Source organism: Centroberyx affinis, unplaced genomic scaffold, assembly GCF_046629955.1.
Source record: "Centroberyx affinis isolate AG114_WGS23_722 - 3 ecotype Tasmania unplaced genomic scaffold, CSIRO-AGI_Caff_v1 ptg003056l_1, whole genome shotgun sequence".
Taxonomy (NCBI): domain Eukaryota; kingdom Metazoa; phylum Chordata; class Actinopteri; order Beryciformes; family Berycidae; genus Centroberyx; species Centroberyx affinis.
Window position 1 is genome coordinate 311,957 of NW_027281143.1, and position 22,777 is coordinate 334,733.

The 22,777-nt window shown below is 41.5% G+C and overlaps 1 protein-coding gene across 1 annotated transcript in view; it reads left to right on the plus strand.

Moving 5' to 3' along the window:
• The first annotated feature begins 800 nt into the window (after positions 1-800).
• The window catches only part of col22a1 (collagen, type XXII, alpha 1), a 45,980-nt gene continuing 24,003 nt past the window's right edge, over positions 801-22,777 (plus strand). The window contains exons 1-21 of the mRNA XM_071537477.1: positions 801-893; positions 3,452-3,600; positions 3,710-4,276; positions 7,663-7,743; positions 11,940-12,051; positions 13,101-13,224; positions 13,581-13,856; positions 14,039-14,119; positions 14,807-14,923; positions 15,063-15,107; positions 15,226-15,288; positions 15,621-15,659; positions 17,505-17,558; positions 17,657-17,710; positions 17,814-17,867; positions 19,162-19,215; positions 19,326-19,370; positions 21,153-21,206; positions 21,323-21,376; positions 21,964-21,999; positions 22,708-22,737. Coding sequence (XP_071393578.1) covers positions 3,510-3,600; positions 3,710-4,276; positions 7,663-7,743; positions 11,940-12,051; positions 13,101-13,224; positions 13,581-13,856; positions 14,039-14,119; positions 14,807-14,923; positions 15,063-15,107; positions 15,226-15,288; positions 15,621-15,659; positions 17,505-17,558; positions 17,657-17,710; positions 17,814-17,867; positions 19,162-19,215; positions 19,326-19,370; positions 21,153-21,206; positions 21,323-21,376; positions 21,964-21,999; positions 22,708-22,737 — 2,031 coding nt within the window. The 5' untranslated portion in view covers positions 801-893; positions 3,452-3,509. The remainder of the gene's footprint in view (positions 894-3,451; positions 3,601-3,709; positions 4,277-7,662; positions 7,744-11,939; positions 12,052-13,100; positions 13,225-13,580; positions 13,857-14,038; positions 14,120-14,806; positions 14,924-15,062; positions 15,108-15,225; positions 15,289-15,620; positions 15,660-17,504; positions 17,559-17,656; positions 17,711-17,813; positions 17,868-19,161; positions 19,216-19,325; positions 19,371-21,152; positions 21,207-21,322; positions 21,377-21,963; positions 22,000-22,707; positions 22,738-22,777) is intronic.

The following is a 22,777-nucleotide window of genomic DNA, read 5'->3' on the forward strand; positions in this document are numbered from 1 at the left end:
TACAGCAAATGGGGGGTATTTAAACATAACTTGAATAACAGTTTCAACACTACACATGTCAAGTAGAAATATAGGAAAAAAGAATGAAAAAAAAATTATTAGAGCACGAATAACAGCAGTAGAACATGCTGAGACAAAGAAAAAAAGTACAATATGAAAACATACAAATGAAATTTGAAACATGCAGTATGAGATGAAAGAAACATTCTAAAAATAAATATGACATATGCAATATAGGACACAAAGCTTTACTGTAAGTCAGTGTAAGAACAAACATTTAACACAAAGCTCCAAGCACAAGTGTTCTGTAATCATTTCCCCAACTTAAATACAGCCCTTCTCCATAAGTGCGTGGCTGGTGGAGGCCAAGCCCGGCCCGGCCCACCACCAGCCCCAGGGCGGCTCCGTTGTGGCTATCGCAGTGGCAAAGGCCGGACAGTCGAGGCGGTCGCCAAGAAGCCGTGCCTTTCTTTGAGGGCAACACTTCAGATGGGTGCAGCCATAAAGGAAAAAAAAAAAGGACAAAAATACCCAGAAAGTTGGGTCTATAATTGGCCGGGCCTCTCAGCCTTTTTTTATGTGCGAGCACAGCCCAGTCAAGCCCCAGCAGAAGCCACCTCGTCCCCTAGTGAAACCCTACACTTTCCCCCCTCAGTTCCTCCCACTCTATCCACCCATCCACAAGGTTGCTGCAGCTCACCTCACTTTTTAACAACACTGTACACTGGATTGTCACCCTGGATTATATGATCATTTAAACTTGATTTCTGGCACCTGTAAAGGAGGATATTTTGGATTATTATCACCTGAGGATGATGCTGCCCCAGTGCTGATTTAGGGTGCGAGTGCTGGAGGCAGGGAGCCACCTCCAGTAACGCCAACTGATAAGCCAGGTAAGAATAAAGTAAACATGTCTGATAAATTGTACAATCATTTGTCTGTCACTGCCATCCTCCTTTGAAAAGTGGGTCTCTGAAATAGTTTTTGGATTCCTTTGCAATTTTGAATTGTTGGTAAGATATTCTCTTGTAGCAACATGCTGTTTAGATGCTCTATCAGAGAAGGGACTTTTGGACCCACTTCCTATTTTTTTCTCCTCTCCTTGGATTGCACATGGAAAAACTGTTTCTGCTTTTTACATTTTGGGAGTGATGAACGGGGGGCTTCTGTTATACACATCTAGGTTGTAATCCCAGGTCTACCATTGAGAGAGGAAGTGGAAACAGGCCCGATGATACAGACCCACAGTTTGTAAGGAGGAGAATCTGGTCTCAGGTTTAGATGCTGACAGAGACAAACCAGCTTGTTTTTACTCATTCCCTTGGAAAAACCTACAGATGCTTGTAAAATGCTTTATCTCCTTGTAAAACTATGTGAATTAATGTAACGAAGCGCTGGGACACCCGCACATTTAAATATAATCAGAGATGAAAGGGAGACAAATTAGAATATGTTAGACTTGCGCTAAGTTGAGTAAAGAGGATTATAAGCATGAATTCAAATCTTGTTCAGCTGCTTTCAGAGGGTGGTTGAGGATTTTTTTCATCAAATCTGGGCTGGGCTGAGTTTCTCAGATTCTAAATGCACACTAATTGTGGCAATTATTCAGCAAGTAGGCCTATTCTGTTCATTAATAGCACCAGTGAAACTAAGTAGCAGAAATGGCCCAGTGGAGTTTCAGATAAGGCCAATTGCATCTGGAGTCCAGAAGAGGTTGTATTACTTACAGTAAATAATGCTCTTTTTCCATTTTACAGGCTTTAACGCTAGAACAACCAAGCCACAGTCAACCGATCGCTGTTTTGATTTTTAAATTGAAATATCTCAGCTTTTAAAATGTCCCTCCATGGCTTTTCCTTGACCCACTTTCTGTACAAACCAGTTGTTTCATTATCAAAATCATGCAAGGAAATAGTAATTATATGTATTATATTCAATTGATGCCTTGTTGGCCTTCTCTTAGACCCCTTCCACTGACCTTAAAAAGTAACCTTAACAAGGTCTAAAATATACTACAAATATGGCAGATGAACTTGAATTACACCATCCCAAACACCAATATTTTTTAAATCCAATGAAATTTCCCATATATTAGTGCAACAGCAAAACAGGACAGATACTGTGAGTGTGAAATGACTTGGAGGACAGAATTATTGCACTCTATGCCAATTAGGAGCAATACAGTACAGACATTGGATCACTTGATAACAGCTCTAGTTCCCATGGTACTATATGCCCTCTATTAAATATCCTATCCAGTACGTTCCTGACAGCAGACTAGATCTGGATGCCAATTCTTAGCATTCACCTTTGGAGAAGAAATACCTCCTTTGAAATACCGTCAATGGAAATATCAGCGAGCACAAACGTTTGTGAAGGATGGTAAAGAGCTTTTCAGAACATAAGGGACTCGTATTATAGCTTTCCAAGTTGTGCATAACTCAGACTCCCAAACCTCCCCCACTGACCCCAGCAAAGAGACACACTTCTAGTCAGGATGAGTTCATGTTATGGCTATGGTCAGTGACACACCAGTCTTAATGGCAGGCATCACAACCACTGGTGTACAATAAGCGTAAGAATAGTTTTGTGTTTACATGACATATTTCTGTCAATGCCACACAGCCACAGCAGCCTCATAAATTAATCAAACAAAGAACTCTGGCCTGTACAACACAACAGTGGATTAAAGCAGTGCTAGGCAACTTCAGACTTTGGTGGCCCCAAGTGTCAGACTTGAATTTCTTCATTACCCAGAAATCATGTAATGCAATGTCAGTAAACTGGGCTCTCCTCTAACCTTACTCTGAGAGAGTTTTGTAATTCACTCTTAAGTTTCAATTCATGGCTTCCTGTGGGTGGAGAAGATTTCCGTGACACCAGAAATTAATTTGGTCAAATAGGGTGAATCTAAGGTGTCTCAGTTGGTGGGGATGGGATGCTCTTCCTTGTTTGCAGCCCCAATTTGTGATTTAGTCTGATAAGATGAGTTCATGTTGTATTGTTATAGTTTATTGTTACATAAAAATCTTGCCTAGTGCAGCTTTAAATCAGATTTTCACCAGTCCCTGGTGAATAAAGAAGTCTAACAGATGTAGCCATTGCAATAGCCCAGCTTTTAACTACTAGCTTCTTGTACTACAGGAAGTGCTTCATGCACTTGTTCCTTGTTGGAGAGAAATTATTTATAAAACAAATTCTGTTCATTATTCAGAGTTGGGAGGTGCAAGGAATGGTCTAGCAACCAGTCATTAGAGATACACTAGATTTGTATTACGAGATACCTATACAGTCATTTAAAAATGGACAGACTGTAGTGGCCACTGCAGTACAAATGCAGGATGGATACAGGATAGATCCACAATGGAGGACTTCTACAGTGGTGACAACTTAATTGAGAACATGCAATGAATTGAATGAATTGTTGATATTTCTACTAACCTCTCCACAGATAGGAAAACTTGATGGTGGTAATAACCTAAACGAAAAAGAAACAAATCAAGGCCGAGATGGAATTACGAGTGGGATTTAGGATTACCCTGGTCTTGGTCATCCTGGCCGTAACTCTCTCAGGAGAGAGAGTGGAAGCACAGAGGGCAGGTAAGACCATCAAGGTTGAACATACAGAGATAGCACTACTGGTAAAGCTTACTGTGTGTCGGAAACTTGCTGATGTGTAATTTTCTTTAAACCTGTCTACCCACTACAGGGTGTAAAAATGTCCACTATGACTTGGCGTTTATCCTGGATACCTCTTCCAGTGTGGGAAAGGAGAACTTTGAGAAGATCAGGCAGTGGGTGGCCAACCTGGTGGAGTCTTTCGATGTGGCACCTGACAAGACGAGAGTGGCCGTGGTTCGCTATAGTGACAGGCCCACCACTGAGTTCACCCTGGGGAGACATACGACCCTGGAGGAGGTGAAGAGAGCTGCCCGTAACATACGCTACCTGGGGGGAAATACAATGACCGGGGACGCTATCAGCTACACCACCACCAACATCTTCACTGAGCGGAACGGGGCGAGGCCCGCGGCCAGGGGCATTCAGAAGGTGGCCATCCTCCTTACGGACGGCAGAAGCCAGGATTATGTTCTGGAGCCCTCCAAGGCAGCCGCCAAAGCGGGGATCAGGATGTTCGCCGTGGGCATTGGGGAGGCACTAAAAGTGGAGCTGGAGGAGATTGCTGCTGAGCCGAAGAATGCCCATGTCTTCCACGTGACAGACTTCAATGCCATTGACAAGATCAGGGGGAGGCTGAGGAGGAGGCTCTGTGAGAGTAAGTCACCAGTCTGGCTCTCTGCCAACACATCACTCAGTTTGCATACCACAGTTTTCTTTTTGAAGTGGTAGACCTGCCTCACTCTGTATTTAATCAAATTTGACTCTTATTTTAACCCTTAACCATACACCAAGGAAAGACCCTAACCACGAAACCCCACCCCAACCCCACATGCATACTGTACTATCACTGACTTCCTCTGGACTAGGGCTCCTCTTTCCTTCCATGCTGCTGACAGAATATAAATTGTGTGAGGTGGGCGCTGCACAAACTGGCTTGTAAATGACAGTTTTCTAACCAGGACATTTCTGTGGTAGAGCTGCCTTTTTGACTGCTGCTCTGGTGCGGAGGTGTGTAGCACTGGAAAGCCTGCGTTATCCTAACCTCAATGGTTTTTCCAGAGTGCACCAAGAAAATCACACACAGGTTCAGAAAATAATCTAACACTGTTTTATTTAGTCATTATAAATAAATTGGCTGAAATCTGCCAAACAAACAAATGAGTTTTATGTTCTCCAGTAGTTGTGTAAGGATGCGGAAAAGCATCTGTGTATGTGTTTTCATGGAGAAGATGGATGCTTTGCACTCCAGCGTTTGAATTCCTACCTAAAATTAGCCGGACAGGAAAGAAAAGGATGCCTGAAGTCCTTGCCGCAAACAGTAAATACAGCAGCGGAAATGACATGATTACATGGTTTAGTACATAGATAAGCATTGACAAACTCTTAACTCTCACTTTAATCTGGCTCTAGTGTCAAGTTTGACATGGCAAAAACTCCCCTGAAAGAAGAGTCAGTTCACACTGTTGAAAGTCTTTATTCTTATTTAACGGACTTGGAGAGTGATACTTAACCACTTGCGCTCCAAAGGCAGCTTTTAGATTCATTTGAAAGCCCTTAACCTTTGACCTTGGTCTTTGACACCATAGATTCCAATCTGCCTATGAAGGAGTCAATAAAGTAGGTTGTTTAACGTTAACCATGACACATGCTGTACAGCAAGTTATATGTGTAGAGCTATCCATTGGCTAAATTTATACTGAAGGAAAAGTTTCATGGTTATCCAGTGTTTTCATTCTGTAATCTCTAAAATCACCATGAGTGCGTCTCTAAGTATATCAGTGGTCAGCACAACTGGCTCGCTGAGCAATGCTAAAGTTATTTTCGCTCAGAAAATTATAGCTCTAATGTTTCAAGTGGGTCCAGTACAGCCAGTTCAACGTCCATGTTAAATGTTTTCACCTTTTAATCTATATGTTTAAAAATGGACACTTTATTTATTCTGTACTAGTTTGGTTGATGAGCAGAAGGCAAGTTGGCCTCACTTGAGAAAACTAGGTCATAGCATCACACATTTGACCTAACATGACCCATATTTTTGCCAGTGACACAGCACTCCAGAATTAAAGCTGCTGTGTAAGACGGATGTTATAAGAAATTAAAGGTGTAATGTGACATGCAGGTAATAGTAGGGATTAACAATTAAACTCATTCTGGATGCAAACAGTGTAAAAGGTTCATTGTGGTTGTTAGGTGTGTAATGATTGGGTTTCTGCTGATACTATGGACCTGTTTGACATATTCAACCCTAAAGTCCAGGCTTTACATTGCTTCCATTTTAACTCTTAGGCGGATCCCTAAATTATAGCTTTAGGGCCACAAATGCAGGGAGTCTCAGGGTGCAGCTACAGCACCTTCTTTAAAAGGAGTGACGTACTCTCATTCATTCACAGGATTGTAATTTTTGGTAGACTCGCTGGCTTTATAAACAGTATAAACTGTGTGTCCCTGCAGGGATCTGAAGACCTTCCATTATCACTTTAAAAAGACTTTAAGACAGAAGAAAAACAAACTCCTTCAATTTCACTTCTAAACAAACCAACCCAAGATACAGAGACAAACAAAGACAAAATATACAGCAGAAGTCAGAAATAAACCATGTGAAATGTAGATAAGGCCCTTTTGTGGAATTATCAAAGAGCTTGTGAATACTGACAGTTATTACAGTCACAGTTAAATTAGCTTCTTGGATTTTCCCATTATGCAAACACTAGACTTTGCATGGAACAGAAAAACAAGCCATGTCAACAGAGCCGTCCTCATAATAGATGCCGCAAAGGTTAAAAGCCTCTTTGACTTGACATTTTTTTTATGGCTGTGATTTAAGAAAATTACAGGGTTTGATAGTACATGTTTGTCAGATGATCTACTAGGGCACTTTGGGTGTCTGACTACTTCATGATATTTCAGCAACAGATAGTATTTCACACAGACAGTCAGGACACAGACACATTTTTGGACTTATATTCAATAAGATGATCCTGTAAACAGACTAGGTACATGATGGCAGCATCCAAAATGCACCTTGCACTATGGGATGGGCCAGGGGGGTTGTCATCATTATTCACCTTGTCCATCGTGAGTCAATGGTAGTCTCCATAGGAAAAAAAATCTGTAGCTCCAACGAGGCTGAAATCCTAATTTGAAGTTCTAAAATATCATAATGTTAAAGCTGCTCTAGACATGTTGGCAGCTCCAAATGGCAGTGAGAGATAACTGATTGAAAACTGACTGAGTTTCAGTACCCAGAAATCCTGTAAGGTGACGTCAGTAAACAGCACGCTCATGTTTATGGCAGATAGATTAATCTATGGTGTTTCAATTAGTGGGGATGGGATGCTGTTCTCTGTTGCAGCCCCACTTTGTGATTTAGGCTGATAAGACAGGTGTATTTTTATATAAAAATCATGTCTTGTGCAGCTTAAAAACCATCAATCACAGTCTCTAAGCCAGTGTTTACTTCTCTTTAAGTAAAACATGTTTCGTATCCATGTTCTGTAGTAGTAAAGCTGGCATCTTGACACAAATAGAAAAAAAAACCCTGCCAATGTAAAGTTATCCAGACGGTTTTGCCTTTCTCACTGTCACCACTGGCATTGCTTAGGTCAGCCAAGCTTTTGAAATATGCGCGTGTGGAAATCTAAAACTGTTACCTCTTGGGCCTGTGGATGTGCCCCCTGCTCTACTTGGAGCTGTCTGCCCCCCACCCCCACCCCCAGACGACGAGGGGGCAGTCTGTCTGTGGCACAGCTCTGCAGATCACGTATCAGTCCAAAGGGTGCGTTTCAATGAGATTCCCACCACCTAAAACAATCCCACACATAGCACCCAATCAATCAAACTCCTCATAAAGTTTCTGAAAGGCTGCATGTTGTAAAACGTAGCACTAAAACAACAACATGCAATTAGATTTCCAAAAGCTAACTCCGTACGATACAAGTCGGCCAATAAAAGCGTGTGAACAGCTCCCTTCTGTTCAACCTAAGGTTTTTCCTCTCACTTACAGCTCGTCTAACTAAACAAATTATTGTCCTTTTTCCTCAGATGTGCTGTGTCCAAACATGAAGGTACAACCTGATCGGTTTAAGCCCAACAGCACCAGTTTTGGTCTTGAAGAGGTTCCAGGTGAGTGAGAACGCCTGCTTTCCTAACAGTGACCTTCAGTGTTGGGAGTACTTGTCCACCGCCAAGTCAGCTCTTTACTTTTCAGACTACTTCTTACATTCCCATATCAATTTTTTTTTTCACATGAAGAAAGTCGATGACAAGACTTTCTAAATGCAAGGGTTTAGGCAATATAAACTAATTTGCATCACAGAGACATTTTTCTCCATTTCTATCCAGATGGTAAAATGAATTGGTTTTATTCATGACTTGGAAATAAAAAAACACATTAGCGCTACTCCTCTGACCTTAAGGAATGGATTTAACGCACATTCATTGTCTACATCTTATTTTACAGAGTTAGATCAGGGAAAAAACACTGGACTGTTCTCAGCAGTTAAACTAGTTTTCACAAGAATGAAGCGCATTACTGGTTCTCCGTTATTTGTCATTTCAAGCTGCCGTGTGTTAAAGGTTTCTCAGAAATCTTGAATAGTGCTTAGCCAGATAGGTCGAATGTTGTTATAAGAGTGTCTTTTGGGAATCTGAGTTCCTGTCTATGTCTCCCACCCACATCCATCACACTAATAGAAAAAACAGACACAGGCATGACTGTTTGACTCCTGCTATGTAGGACTTGGAAGGAGATGTCAATGCAGTAGGTGCAGTGTTTTACAATATTAGATTGTTGACGCATTTGGCTGGCACATTGATCAGATATTTAGTGTTAGGAGTAGGTTCTACTGATATGGGTTTTTGAAGGCCAATACAGAGACCAACATTTTTGTATCAAAGCTGCTGACAGATATTTTGTACTAGTACTCAATATCTTTACATTTTTCCAGTTTCAGGCCAAAAAATTTGGAGTATTCATTGTTTCCGCCCAGAATTGTATTCTTGTCAGGTTGGAAAAGCCTCTGAAACAAAATTTATACCATTATGGGACACTAAAACTCACTGAAACCCTTGCTGTTGGCTCAGGGAGGCTTTTGAGAAATGTCAGAAATGTATATAATCATGGTGGTGACATTTCTCACCCTCCCGAATTCGCTGCTCCAATTCAAAATGACTTTTTGGTAAAAGTTAAGAGCTAGCCTATCGAGGGTGATTTGGAAATATGGAGATTGGAGACGACAGCATCGGTTCCCACTGTCGAGACACAATATCACATCCTCTCCACAATGCCAGTGCTAATTACGTGGTTATATGTTTCCTCTGAACGGCAAAGGAATAAAGACAAATCTGCATAAATCACTGAAACCCACCGATGTTGTTTTAAGCAGTTGTAGAACTTTGTCAATTATGCTGCAAGTGAGACTGCTGTAATTGAAATACATTTGTTGGGGTTTGTTTTGTTTATCTTTCCGAGTCCGATGCAATATCCAACTCTCTTTTCACCAGAGCAATCCCTTTCTTGTAAATGAAAGCTAGGTAAACAAGGAAGACAACGTAAATATACACTGCATTGATTTATATGTTATTTGCATTGAACCAGCCGCACAAAATAAATGCTGCTCACGAGAAGAGACCAGTGGTTTTACACAATTTAAAGCCTTGGTTACTTTTATGATGCAAGCTTACATTTACTCTAATGGTCTCCTATACAGCAGTGGGTCCCAAAGTGGGGTCCGGGGACCACCAGGGGTCCTTGCGGGGGTTACAGCAGGTCCCCAGGAAAATGTAGAATATTTTCATTTTACTATTATTTCCCTCCCTAGATGTTGGTTTGGAGTATGTACAAGGATTTTGATTATAGGTTTTGCTGTTACTACTGTTATGTAATTCTGTATAAAATCATATCAAACAGCAAAAATCTTTAGATGCGGTTTCTTGGGACCAAATCTTGGGGTCTGTGCGTGTTCTAAAGCTCCTTGACATGAAAAGGTTTGGCAACCCCTGCTATATAGGGATCGGTCTCAACATGTTCTCCTGGGTTTGCCAAACTCTTGGAAGAAGTCTGTAACTGTGGGCTAGCCCAAAGGAATACAACATCAAGTACACTTGAGTAAAGCAAATCAAAGACACAAGGAACAGGTTAGGATTAGCAATTTGTGGCGAAGCGCTTAGAGACTTTCTCTCCATACAGTGAAGCACTAGACAAACAGTACTTATCGTCATTACAGCTAGCGGCTCCTGTAGGCTCCCACTTATAATTACACCACAAATGCTGCAGTATCTGTGATTCAAGACTGCTTGCAACTGATTATCAACTGTGGGTTGGGTCAGACTTGTGTTTACCATGGGCTGTCTAGTCTGACCCCTCAGAAGTATTGAACAGACAGAAGAGACCATAGTGTGTTTGCGGCTCCGTCCCCGCTGTCTACTGCACGCACGTTGCCATCTGCTCTGATCAAAAGAATGCCATGTGTATGCGCTTGCCTTTCCCAGTCAGTGAACTCATCTGGCTTTTCCCGCAGATCACCCCATTGGTCGTTGTTGGCTGTCCAAAATAACTTTTTGGGTTTGATTATACACTCTCCGTTGCCAGTCCAAATTACAGGTCTGTGCTGAGATCGTCGCAAACAGCCACAGGAACAGCGTGGGGAGCGAATGTGCATGGTGCACGCATGGTGACACAGGGAACACAGGGCCAGGAAACCTAACAGCTGCATGGCTTCTTCACCAACCCTTCACCAATACTGATGACTAGCAAAACATCAGTCGGTGGAATTCTGTGTCAAATAGAATCACCAGCGCTCAGTAGCAGTGCTGGGGAAAGTTACTTGTAAGAGTAATTAGTTACTTTACTTCTTTACTTTCCTTAACTTTCCTTACAAAGTTACTCTTTACTAAAAGTAACTTACTTACTTACTGACTTTATTGTCCCCATTGGAACAATGAAGAACCAGCAACCACAACAGATTATAGTAACAAACAGTATCAAAATAGTAGTAAAAGTAATTAATGCATACTACAGTATCAAACTTGCTGGAGTCCTTTTAGTTCCCCACTTCAGAAACATGCTGTAGCAATATGTGTTGTGCTGCCAAGTGTGTTGTTGATCGTTTTAAAATGCAGTGCATGGCTATTGCTCCATTTTTAGAGTTTTCACTTTTTTCCCACTTTTTTTTAATGCATAAACATAAATTATACAATATGAAAGAAAAATAAAAGTAATAATATTCTAATTTAAAAAAGTAACTGATAACATATTACAAAAATTGAAAAACTACCACATTAAGTTACTAGTTAGACAAAACAGTAATCTGAGTACTCTAACATGTTGCCCCCAGCTCTGCATCTGAGACGCTTGGTGGCCTTCACTGACAGACAACGTGGCTGTGGCGGATTGCTGGTCCCCTCAGTTATTCAGCCTGTTATGAGGCCCTTGTTTTTAATGTTATTTTTTACTCTGTTGCTAATGGCATAGGGGCAGCCTGTGTGCTTTGCCACCTGTTTCCAGGCTATTTCCAAAGACATCCACTAAGCTTTTGCAAGACTCTCACATTACCGCCTTTATAATGTGTCGCTTTCCTCTGTCGATGGTCCAGACAATGATGAGTAGTGCATTGGTGTTAATGTTCCCACCGGAAACCCATTTTGGTCCATTTCAAAAGTCATGCAAGAACATCCCAAGGCTGACATCATCTACTTGACCCTCTATGGCATTATGCATCCAGTAATGCTCTATCTGCACAACATAACCACCGGCTTTCAGTGAGATCAAATGGATAAACTGGCAGCATTAGTGCAGTACAAGCCCTGATCCTGCTGGCATCGCCATAGCTACAGCACTTGTTTGTCATACAAGGGAGTGTCCTTTCTAAACCACCTAAATATGGTCTGTGGTTTTGCCACTTCACATCAGATGCTCTAGCTCAACACACACACGTGCACCCACCCACACACACACACACACACACACACACACTAGAGCTTACCAGTGACATAGCTACATATGGTAACTGTTTTATTTTTTCTTCTGGCAGCATATCTAACAAATGTTGAATGGCAAACAAACTGTTTTTTTTCCATTTATTCAGTAATAATGTGAGTTCAAGTTTTATCCAAAAAGCCACAAATAAAGTGGCTGTAGGGTGTGGTGGGACTGACCCAATTAAACATAGGCATCCCCAAGAAATCTGGACAAAACCACAACTCAGCTTCACATGACTGAAGTGCCTTGTATGCTTTTTTTTTTCTTTGTGAGTGTGTGTGTGTGTGTGTGTGTATGTGTGTCTAGAGTCCAACTAAGGCTATTTTCCCTATTGCTGCAGGGTTTGACCTGATGGACTACTTTAATGTGAGAGACATTTTGGGAACCAGAGTTGATGAAGGCCAAAGTTCTTATGTTCGCCTTGGGACTATGCCAATTGTACAGCAAACAGAGTAAGTGACCACTCAGATGCCGAATTGCTGAAATCGAACATGATCCAATATACAGAATAAGCATGCCTGAATAATGTTGTACACTGACACTGAAGTAACAATGCAAACTACATGAGAGGCATCCCCATACTGCAAAAATTATATTTCACATATACTTCAGAAAATGTATAAAGACAATTACAATTACAATTTCACATTTGGCAGACGCTTTTATCCAAAGCGACTTACACATGAGATTTGCATACAACACAAGCAAGTTTCTAGATAGGAGAGAACAACGAGAGTAAGTGCTATAGAGCTAAGTTCTGGTCCAACAGGACAAAGGTGCTACGAGACAGTGCAACAAGCTAAGTTCTGGTCCAACAGGACATAGGTGCTACGAGGGGACATAGGTGCTAAGACATAGTTCAAAGTAAACAAAAATTGTCCATACAAAAAAAATACCATACAAACAAAGGCCAAAAATGTACCTGTACATGTATATGACATTAATTTGAAGTGAATGGACACTGGAAATAGGTTTTCTTCCAATGGGCATCAACATGTATAAATACGTTTTTGGCATTTTTTGCAACTGTCCTATTGTTCTCTTAATGTAACAGAGGGAAATTTTAATTTGAAGCATTGTGTGTTAAAGCCAGGCTAAGTTTTATTTACCACAAAAAAATTATGTGGTATTGTCAAAACAGATTATGTCCTATTTACAGTGGGTATAGGCCTATTTATTAAAAATCATTGTAAATCACAGCGTCCAGTTGCTTACTGCTTTTATAAAAGTGTGGTAACACAATTATATTTAAAAAAGAAAGAAAGGAAAAGCTCAAAAGATCTAATAAATAAATCTTTAAATTTTCCCAATTAAAGCTTACTCTTCTGCTAAGCAATATAGTGTTTATTGCGTAGCAGAAGAATATGTGTTTATTAGGTGTTTTACAACATCTTTGCATGCATCTCACCCAATCATAGCTGAGGATCAGACCTATCCGTTTCATAAAGTAAAATAATAGCAGAGTTTATGTTACCAATGACAATGTGCTTTTATTCCACAGAGATGTGTTTCCTCAAGGTTTGCCAGATGAATACGCCTTTGTGACGACATTCAAGTTCAGGAAAACCTCACGACGCGAAGATTGGTACCTCTGGCAGGTTTTTGACAAATATGGAATCCCACAGGTGGGTAGGCCAAACGTAAATAGGAATAGATTCAACTATTTATGTTTCCAGATCTGGCCAATTACAGGGCAAGTCAATTCAGGGTCAGCTCACTGACTATTAGACTCCTCTTTAAATGAATGGGTGCCAAACGTGGAACTATTTACCGATGTCAGGCTAGCCAGAATTAAAACAGGACTTCTGGTCATACATTTAAACATGAGACCCTTGAGTACTGAGTCTCTGTACCTCCCTGGTACCTTGTTTTCTGACAGTGTATCTCATTTCAATGCCGGAAATTGACTACCATTTACACAAACCATGGCCATACTTTTCAAACTCCTATCATTAACATCATCCTGCCTGTGACTGATCAGGTATCTATCCGCCTGGACGGTGAGAACAAGGGGGTGGAGTACAATGCTGTTGGACTCACCAAGGATGCTGTTAGAGCTGTGTTCAAGAACCCCGAAGTCGACAACCTGTTTGACCGCAACTGGCACAAGATCGCCCTCAGCGTGGAGGCCAAGTCTGTGTCTCTGTACCTGGACTGCAAACACATCCAGACACTGCCCATTGAAGACAGGGAGGACATCGATATCCAAGGGAAGACCGTCATTGGAAAGAGGCTCTATGACAGCGTGCCAATTGATGTGAGTCTTTACCCTCATGTGTAGTAACTTCACATTAGTGACCATTATGAGTTATAGTGACTCATTTTGGTTTGCCCCAGATTCTCACCTCTGGAGATGCTGTAAAGTGAGTAAGCCAAGGTTATTCTTGTGTGTTTGATCTGTTCATCCATTAAGTGCTCTGAACACCTCTGTCCATGCAGTTTGACCTCCAGAGGATGATGATTTACTGTGATTCCAAGCACGCAGAGCTGGAAACCTGCTGTGACCTTCCCAATGGGCCAGTGAGTATTGTGCATTTTCTGTACCTTTTTAGACTAGGTTATACCAAGTCTAAGACAACTATAGAGGCTTTGCAGTGTCACACACCTTCTATCAACCACATCTGGCACCATCATGGAGGTCTATTGGAATACTGACTGTGAGTTCATAATGTTTAAATGTATAATAACTGGGATAGAAAAAGAGACATCTGTAAAAAAGATAGTTGTGGTGTGAGTAGGTCCATTCAAGAATATTCTAAATAAAAGTGAATAGTCTACTAACACTAGCTTCTATACATCAAATAGTGTGCAAATCAGATGAACAACAAGAGTGATGGTTAGCTGACCAGATACAATGGTTAGCTAGCGAACAAGCTGACATTATCTAAACACATCAGATGTTTCAATGGGGAAATGATCAGTTCCCAGTCAAAAACAGCAGAAATTAAAGAAATTAACTGAATTCTGTCAAGACAGCCACGTCATACGTTTAGAAACACAACCAGCTTTTCACAGCCACTGTTACCAAAGAGCTGAGGACCTCCAATATGGCCGCCAGAGGGTGCATTACATCACCTGAAAGCCCTCTATTATCAAGTCACATTGGTGTAATGCTCTTTAGATATTCCTGCCACCTCCTTCACACTGTCATGCTATCCTCAATTTTGGAATTGATAATCACTATTTCCATTAATCTCATGTTTTCAGTGCCCTAAAAGAGTTGTGACGGAGGCCCCCCCACTGGAGATTCCCACTCCGACGCCCACAGTTGGGGAGCAGAAAAGAGGCCCTGAAGTCAACTGCTCCTGCCCCCCTGGGGATAGGGTAAGATCCCCATGACGCACCTGTCGCCTGATTTTACCTTTCCACCGCAGACTTCCTCCATCTCTCTCACTTCCACAGATCAGTGGAAATGTTTAATGTCATGGCTTTCGAAAGACGTCTGTATTTCCGTTTCCTACAGGGAGAGATCGGTGCACCCGGTGTTGCAGGTCCCAAGGGTGAAAAGGTCATCTACCGCTCCTTTTAAGTAATATTTTGTGTGCAACAAAATATTCCATTTTCCCCAATTGTTTCAGGGCTGTATGTGGTGCTTTTTCATTGTGTGAACATGCCTACCTTTTCAGGGTGACACTGGCCTTCAGGGCGCCATCGGACCCCCTGGCCACAAAGGAGAAAAAGGAGAAACTGTATGAAAAACTTCAATTGTGCTCATTTACAACTGTAGCTTTCCATTTAGGGCTGCTCTCAGAAAGACAGATAATAGCTAATTAGCTTGTAGCTGATTAATTGAAATTCAACATGTGTTTAATCCTGTGATCAGAGCTTCAGACAGATACTTTGATAGGCAATGAGAAAAACTTTGTTAGTAGATTTAGATATAGCTGTGAATGACGTTTTTGATTAAAAAAAAAAAAAAGGCCTTTCGGTCATCTCAGATTGCATGCCTTCCTCCTATATCCTCTTCTGCTTTTCTTCCTGCCTCGATAATAATTGATCCATGTCGATTAATTATTTGCAGGGCAAAGTAATCTCTGTCAAAGGCGACAGAGGTCTGAAGGTAAGAAAACCTTTCGCCTGCTGAGCAAACTCCTCCATCCTGACAACGCATGGGCTTCACATCTTAACCCAAATACATGTTTGTCTCCGTGCATACTTCACATACATGTATATCTGGCAGAGATGTAGACAAAAAAAAATCAGATTTCCTGAAAAAATGACTTTTTTTTTTACAGTATTACACATCTCCCTTCTCTCTAAGGGAGTGGCTAGGAAAATGCTTATAGCTGTGTTATTGTCAGAATTACAGGACAGGTTACCACAGAGGATGTGTAGCAGAGAGGGCAGGCCCACGCAGACGCCCACCCAGTCTGTTTAAATCACAGCCTCTGTATTGCTTGGCAGTGCCAGCTGGGAGCCTCGCAGTATAATTTATTCCTTCAGACAAAATCCTAGGCATGTATCATACAAGATGTCCAGAGAGGGATACTTAAAATGGCCATAAGTGGTCTGGAAAAAGGGACACAATGAGCTTTTTGGCTTCTCTACTTTGTCTTATCTGCTTTGGATGCAATAGTAGTGAGAATGCACCTGTATTGTACATTAATTTGGATGATACAGGGGATGTACAAAAACACTACTGTGCATGTTTAGCTCTCTCCTCACTTAAATATCACGTTACAGCACTGAGATCGAGTTCAAGCTCTTAAATCATGGCCATGTGGACACACAAATCATTTTAGCTAAAAAAAGACCAGAGTTTTATGGCCTGAAGAATGTTTTAACACTAGTAATGCAGTCAGATTGATAGCTATACTCATTTCATAAGTTTTATTCTACTTCATATTGCTGAAAAGTTTATTGATAAAACTGCATTAAATTAGACCTTAATGCACAGCATCCCTGTTGCTTTTCTATCTCTAATTTTCTGCACGAGCATCTGTCTTCACTTCCCAGCAGAGAAAGGCTGCAATTTTGTTGTTAACTTTTTAAACTCGATGCAAAAAATGACGTAAGTTGGCCCCACGCTGTGGTTAAAAATGGCTATGTCGGTCATAGAGTCGCACGGGGTGAAAGTGAATTCATCCTCTTCTGATTGCCTCTAATTGCATCTTTAACAGACTAGAACAGGCAATTCCCCATGTAGCAACGTTTTTATAGATAATGTCATCTTCGTTATAGGGCACAGCAGAGCAAGGACCTTCTCCTAATCTCTGTGATGAAAGAAGGGACGTGCGTTAAAATGATATAAGCTCCTAAAATAATTAAAGGGCAGCCTTCTGTGACTTGTAAAGTGGTTTATGAAGCAGAGTGAAGTCTTGCGGTGGGCACGACATCGTGGTACCGTGCAATTTAACAGCCATTACTTTTTCAACCGGTCCAGCGTTGAAAATTCCAAGGGATTCCTTGGCACTGAAGATGACATCAGTGCACAAACCAAAAGTGCAACATTTTCAAAGACAATGGGAAGCCATTGTTCCTTGAGTATTTGGTTGGACGTGTGACCTGACCATAGTGGGTCCTGGTGAACCGGCTCGACAGCTGTTAGCATATCCTGGCTCCTGAGCCATTGCTCAAAAGTTTTGTTTGTGTATGTCTTTTTTGTGTATCTCGCCTTGTGTAACCCTTTGTGTTCTGTGTATAATTTCAACTTTCTGCTTTTGTCCCAAGTCGGTATGTTACTGTCATGTTCTGTTTTTGTTCAATTAATCACGTCCATTAATTCATCCCTAACACGTGTACTTTGTTCTACATTAATCCTCTGATAGTCGTGTACTAAACCATATTCTGTGATGCTACCAGGTTGATGTTCTGACAGCACGTCATCGTCGCCTGCATTACCGCCCATCACGCATGCTTGTGTATTAAAGCACAGCCATAGTAAACACTTGCTTTCTATTCACAGGGTGATAAAGGCAGCATAGGGTTGACAGGTGCTGGCGGACAAAAAGGAGAGAAGGTGCGGCACTTGTGAAGACGGACGTGTGGAGACTTTATTTCTATATTTTGAATCGTAAAGACGCCCATATTAATTATGTGTTTCCAAACATCTGATAGGGAACCGGTGGTGTGCCAGGTATTGATGGCTTACCAGGAGACCAAGGAGAAAAAGTAAGAAATGCAATTTTTAGATGTTTAAAACATAAGTAGGCATCATCAAATGTGTAAATATGCAAATGTTTTCATATTTTATCATATTTATTTTTTCAAATAGGGTGAAGCAGGACTGCCTGGTACTTCAGGATTGCCGGGCCAAGCTGGAGCAAAGGTGGGTAAACGTAGTCGTCCAATTTTTAATCCATTCACGAGTCAGTGTGCATTCGTTTGGCAAATCTTTGGAGGATTTTAATTTTGATGTGAAAAAACAAAAACAAAAAAAAAACCTCAGAGGCAGCATATATTCTGTGTGCCTGCACTGCTCTCAGAGACGCCCTTGTTCCGCTAAGTGGGCGTACATACATTTTTCTGGACAATTACCTCTCAGCCTGTTATCGATTTCCTGTGAAAAAGGGAACCAGCTCGGTTGACTTTCCTTTAGCTGAAGCAGCAGCTGGACAGGGAAAGAGACAGAGGAGGAGGAGTGCTGGCTCGGGTTTGGCCAATGGACTGTGACAGGCTGGCCTAGCCTCGACTGGAGGGAATGATCGCCCCCTTTTGATTAAACATGGGAAATGCCTAACCAGGGAAATGCTGCCTTCAGTTCATAGGGGAAAGACGGTAGATATGAGCTTTTGACTTGAATATACTGTTCACCTCAGTTTTCAAGGTGGAAATACTACTAGAAAATACTGTGCACCTCAGCTTTCAGATGGTAACCTGTAGGCAAATATAGGGAATGATCAATTCATTTCATATGAAATGAACGATTTTCACACTGTAAGTTGTCTCCCTGTCAGGTCAGGACATAACTACTTGCTGGATGTTTGGTTTGAGGTTTACGTTGTAATGTTTGGTTTGCTGTAAAACACTTAAATGCATCACTTTCTAAGTGCATGTGTGTTCAGTGTCAAAAGCTGTTTAGGAGCAACAAAGGAAACAGAAAACTTCAATCATGGCATCTTGGCGGGATGTGTGAACACTTCCAAGTCATTCCTTTAAATATCAAGATGTGCCAACGGTTATTCCCACATACCCTGAATGCAGCAAAGGAGAGCAGGGCTTACACTGTATCATTTAGACTGATTCATGTTCTGAAAGACTAACTGATAAAAATATTACGAATAATTTAAGAAAGACTTTCTTGCAACTGTATATCAGGAGATTACTTTCTTCTTTTGAAGTTTGTATGGGAAGAGAACACAGAGAGTGAGAATGAGGTCAGAGGTCAAAGGTCATGGTTCTGCCATGGGGGTCTCATCACTGACAGCTGCGGTTTCTGTTTTGAGGTTTCTTTATTGGTCAGTTGAAAGTGTTAAGTTGGTTCAACCCTGACACGGCAGTTCCTACTTGGCCCACATTACTGAATAAGTAACAGTGACAGTTTTGGTGAATTCCTATTTGAGTAACAAGTTATAATAAATTCTCACCAATGTTATGTGGCTGTTGTTTTATGTACGATACAGGGAGTCCAAGGGGATGCGGGCCTTCCTGGTGCACCTGGACTTAGTGGTGTTGGTGTGAGTATAATTTGAATAAGATTCACTAAATCTTAATGATCAGCCCTGATTGACAGGCCTGTATTTGTTTGTGAATACTATCATGATGCTGTTTTTGTGTTTTGCCTTAGGGTGAAAAAGGCATCAAAGGAGAAAAAGGAACTACAGGAACCAGGGTAAGAAATATTATCTACCTTTCCTTCACTGTGGGAATGAAATAATAGTAGTTTTTTTTTTTTTTTCTTAAACAGTCGAAAGGCGACTGATCACACTTGCTCTTCTCCAAAGCACCTTGCTTCTCATTCATACAGTTTCACACTGAGAGCTGCCCAGTACAATCAGTCTGCTACTGGGCGGAGAGCAGTTGGGGGTTTAGTGCCTTGCTTAAGGCCACGTCAGTGGTAGTTGTTGAGGGAGGGGAGAGTGTTACTCAATCACTTTCCCCACCCATGTTTTCCCAGTCCGTCCGGGGATTTGAACCGGCAGCCGTGTTGAGTTGAATCAGCATGGAATAGAGTGTTCACAAATCCTGTAGACAGGGTTAACTCATTCTCTGAGGGAGGCCACACATCTCAGAGGAACTGAGAACTGAGAGGCGTAATGGTGCAAACAGATGTGGCTTCCTTGATTCACTCTCCAAACTTCCTGTCTGGGATCCTGTGGGGGCGTTTGGCTATAATGCTGCTCATTCAGGACTACTAAGGCTTTGTTGATGTCTTAAGTTTCCTCTGGGCTGCTAACAGCGTCCTCCCTTTGCCATCACCATGATATGAGAATGCAATTCAGAGTGCTAATAAATCAGTGATAGATTATTTCCCAGCAACACCAACCCTCTCCAACTAAGGCAATATTTGATTTGTTGATGCACCTTACTGTATATGTCAAGAGGCTCTTCTGATTATGATTTACATAGGAACATAGGCACATAGGAAGATAAAAGAGACAGTGGAGCTACATTTCTATCATGGGGAGATGTAAAAATGACTAAATGACCTTCACAGACTGTCAGTGTAACATACTAAGCACTAATGCAGCAACAGTACATAGATTTGTTTGCCATGTGGCTCCTCTCCACCGCTGAGCCTAAGTTGTGCAGCAAGTTCTACAAGCGTAACACTGAGGCTCCCTTCAAACCTGCTGATGCTGGAGTTTTCCAGCTGTCAGTCAGGCAGTCAGTGAGCAATTTCCTGTAGGTGAAGTCTGAAAAAGCACTTGCCTCAGTTAAAGTGATAAAGGGAAGTGGCGGTTTAGAGGAGGCACCTGGGGATGAGGTTTGGATCAGGGCGATGTTAGCTGGGAGGCTGGAAGACACGCTCGACAGACATGTGCCACACATTCAGCACCATTAGCTGCCAAGATGACCGTGCTTTAAACATTGTGGATGTGATTTGGATGACAGACAACTGCCCACTGTCTTGTGTTATTCATCTGTTTAAAGGGGTAATCCGCAGGCAGGTTACTTGTTTTTTTTTGTGTTTAGTACTAAGCGCTCATTGCTGTCGTGTTTCTGCACCGCAGAGATCACCTGTCAATCAAACAGTGTGTCCAGTACGCTGACGTCTTTTTCCTTGGATTTTCTGTTGATGCAGTTTGAGTTTCTGTAGGTGGCGCTCTGTTCTTTGTCTGTTCAGCCATGGTGGCTATCACTGCTCATGTTAACTACCCAGTTCTTCTGCTGTTTATCACACACAAACTGGAAATGTGAAACATATCACTTCCTTTGTGCCAGAGGATTTTTCCCAGGAAAGAGCTACCAGACATCTGGTGTTTAACACAGCAAATGGAAAAGCTTTCATGAACTGGATATAGGTTGAATCACTATTGTGATCAGTCAGCAATAGAGAATTGCAAAACGGACATTTATTTCTATGAATGGATTATCACTTTAACTATATTTTGTTCTTTGGAGTTTACAATACTTTATACCTGGTTTCTTCTACTCTTATTTCCAATTTTAGGGACAGTCAGGCTTGGATGGATTGCCCGGAAAACCCGGTACTCCTGGGATAGATGTAAGTTTTGAATCTCTGTCAAGCTCCTGCAGTTTCAAGCAGACTTCAAATATTAGCAAACTGTGGCCGATTTTGGCGTGTTTTTATTAATGCAACTTTTGTCGACCATTGATTAGGGTTTGAGGGGAATGATCGGCGCACCCGGGGCCAGTGGATTTAAAGGAGATAAGGTATGGCCTCCCCTTCTGTACTGTATGCAAAACACCCTCTGCACTTGATTAGAAGCAATTCAAAGAGGATATTGCCTTAAGCATAATGTTATTAAAGTGGGGCGATATAAATCATTTCAAAGGCATACCATCAGCTCCCAGGATACTGTCTCTACTTTCCAGACATTCCTCTGTCTCCTCCGTCTACCATCAAAGTCAGCCCACTCATTTGTCTGACGAAAAAAATACAGCCGAGTTCATTTGTCTGTCTGTAATTACTGACTTTGACGATTGTTCCAGTGGCGTACGCATGCATATACCCCACCCATATGCACGTGCAAACACACAACACACACACACACACACACACACACACACACACACAAGTGCACGCACAAACACACGCACCAATCTTGGTGCCCAACCCACAGCCAGAATAAGGCTCACTTTCCTTTAGGCCCACATTAAAGACAGATTTTAACACTTCATCACAGAAACTATGGTCTTTGCCATATCATTACCACAATATTGCCCTAGGGACTTTACTCCCATAGAGTCTTGATGCTAATGAAGGGGTTGTGTTTTCTTGTTGTGTGAACTTCTCACAGGGGGAGAGGGGCCCTGCCGGATTACCTGGGGATGTGGTAAGCACCCAAAATAGATCCAAAAGGTTGAAAGCCACTGGCAAGCATGTTTAGAGCCGAGTGGCATGAGAAACTCAGGTTTATATCGTATTTATTTAAAAATATATGTATATAGAAATATGTTATTGAAGGTATACAATTTTGAGGCATAATTGAGTATAAGTACTGTAAACAAACAAGACCATCATAGAGAAGAATAGCAGCCTCTACTGGCCTCTACACTGCATTTTACATTGTAAATTGGATTGGATTGGGCGTGAAATCTGCTGTACCACTTTACGGCACAAAGGGAGATTTCTTTATGGCACAAAACAGGAAGAGGGCGCTGTTCTTCCAGCGCAGACAGAGCTAAAGCCTTCAGAGTTTCTGGCAACAACAGATTTCACAGGGGTGAAAAGCCAATGTTAAAATCGCTTGAAAATGTAAATCTTCTTCAGTAAAGCCAAAAGAAAGCTTTCGACAGAAGAAGCAACATCCCCTTTGTAACAGGAAACAACAGGATTTATGGGAAATGTAGTCTTAATTTTGAGAAACACCAGCAATAACAATCAACAGACTATGGTCTCATTTGTTCACAGTAATTATACCAAGGTATCATGATATATGTACAATGATATATTGATGTTTGAAAATGCTACATGTGAACTGCTTAAAAGTCTTTACCTGATATTATGTGAACATGAATTCATTTTTTCCTTCTAATTCTAGTTTCAACATGAGGGCTTGAAGGGAGAAACGGTGAGCGAGTGTTCAATAATAAAATAGTTTGTGAAGTATG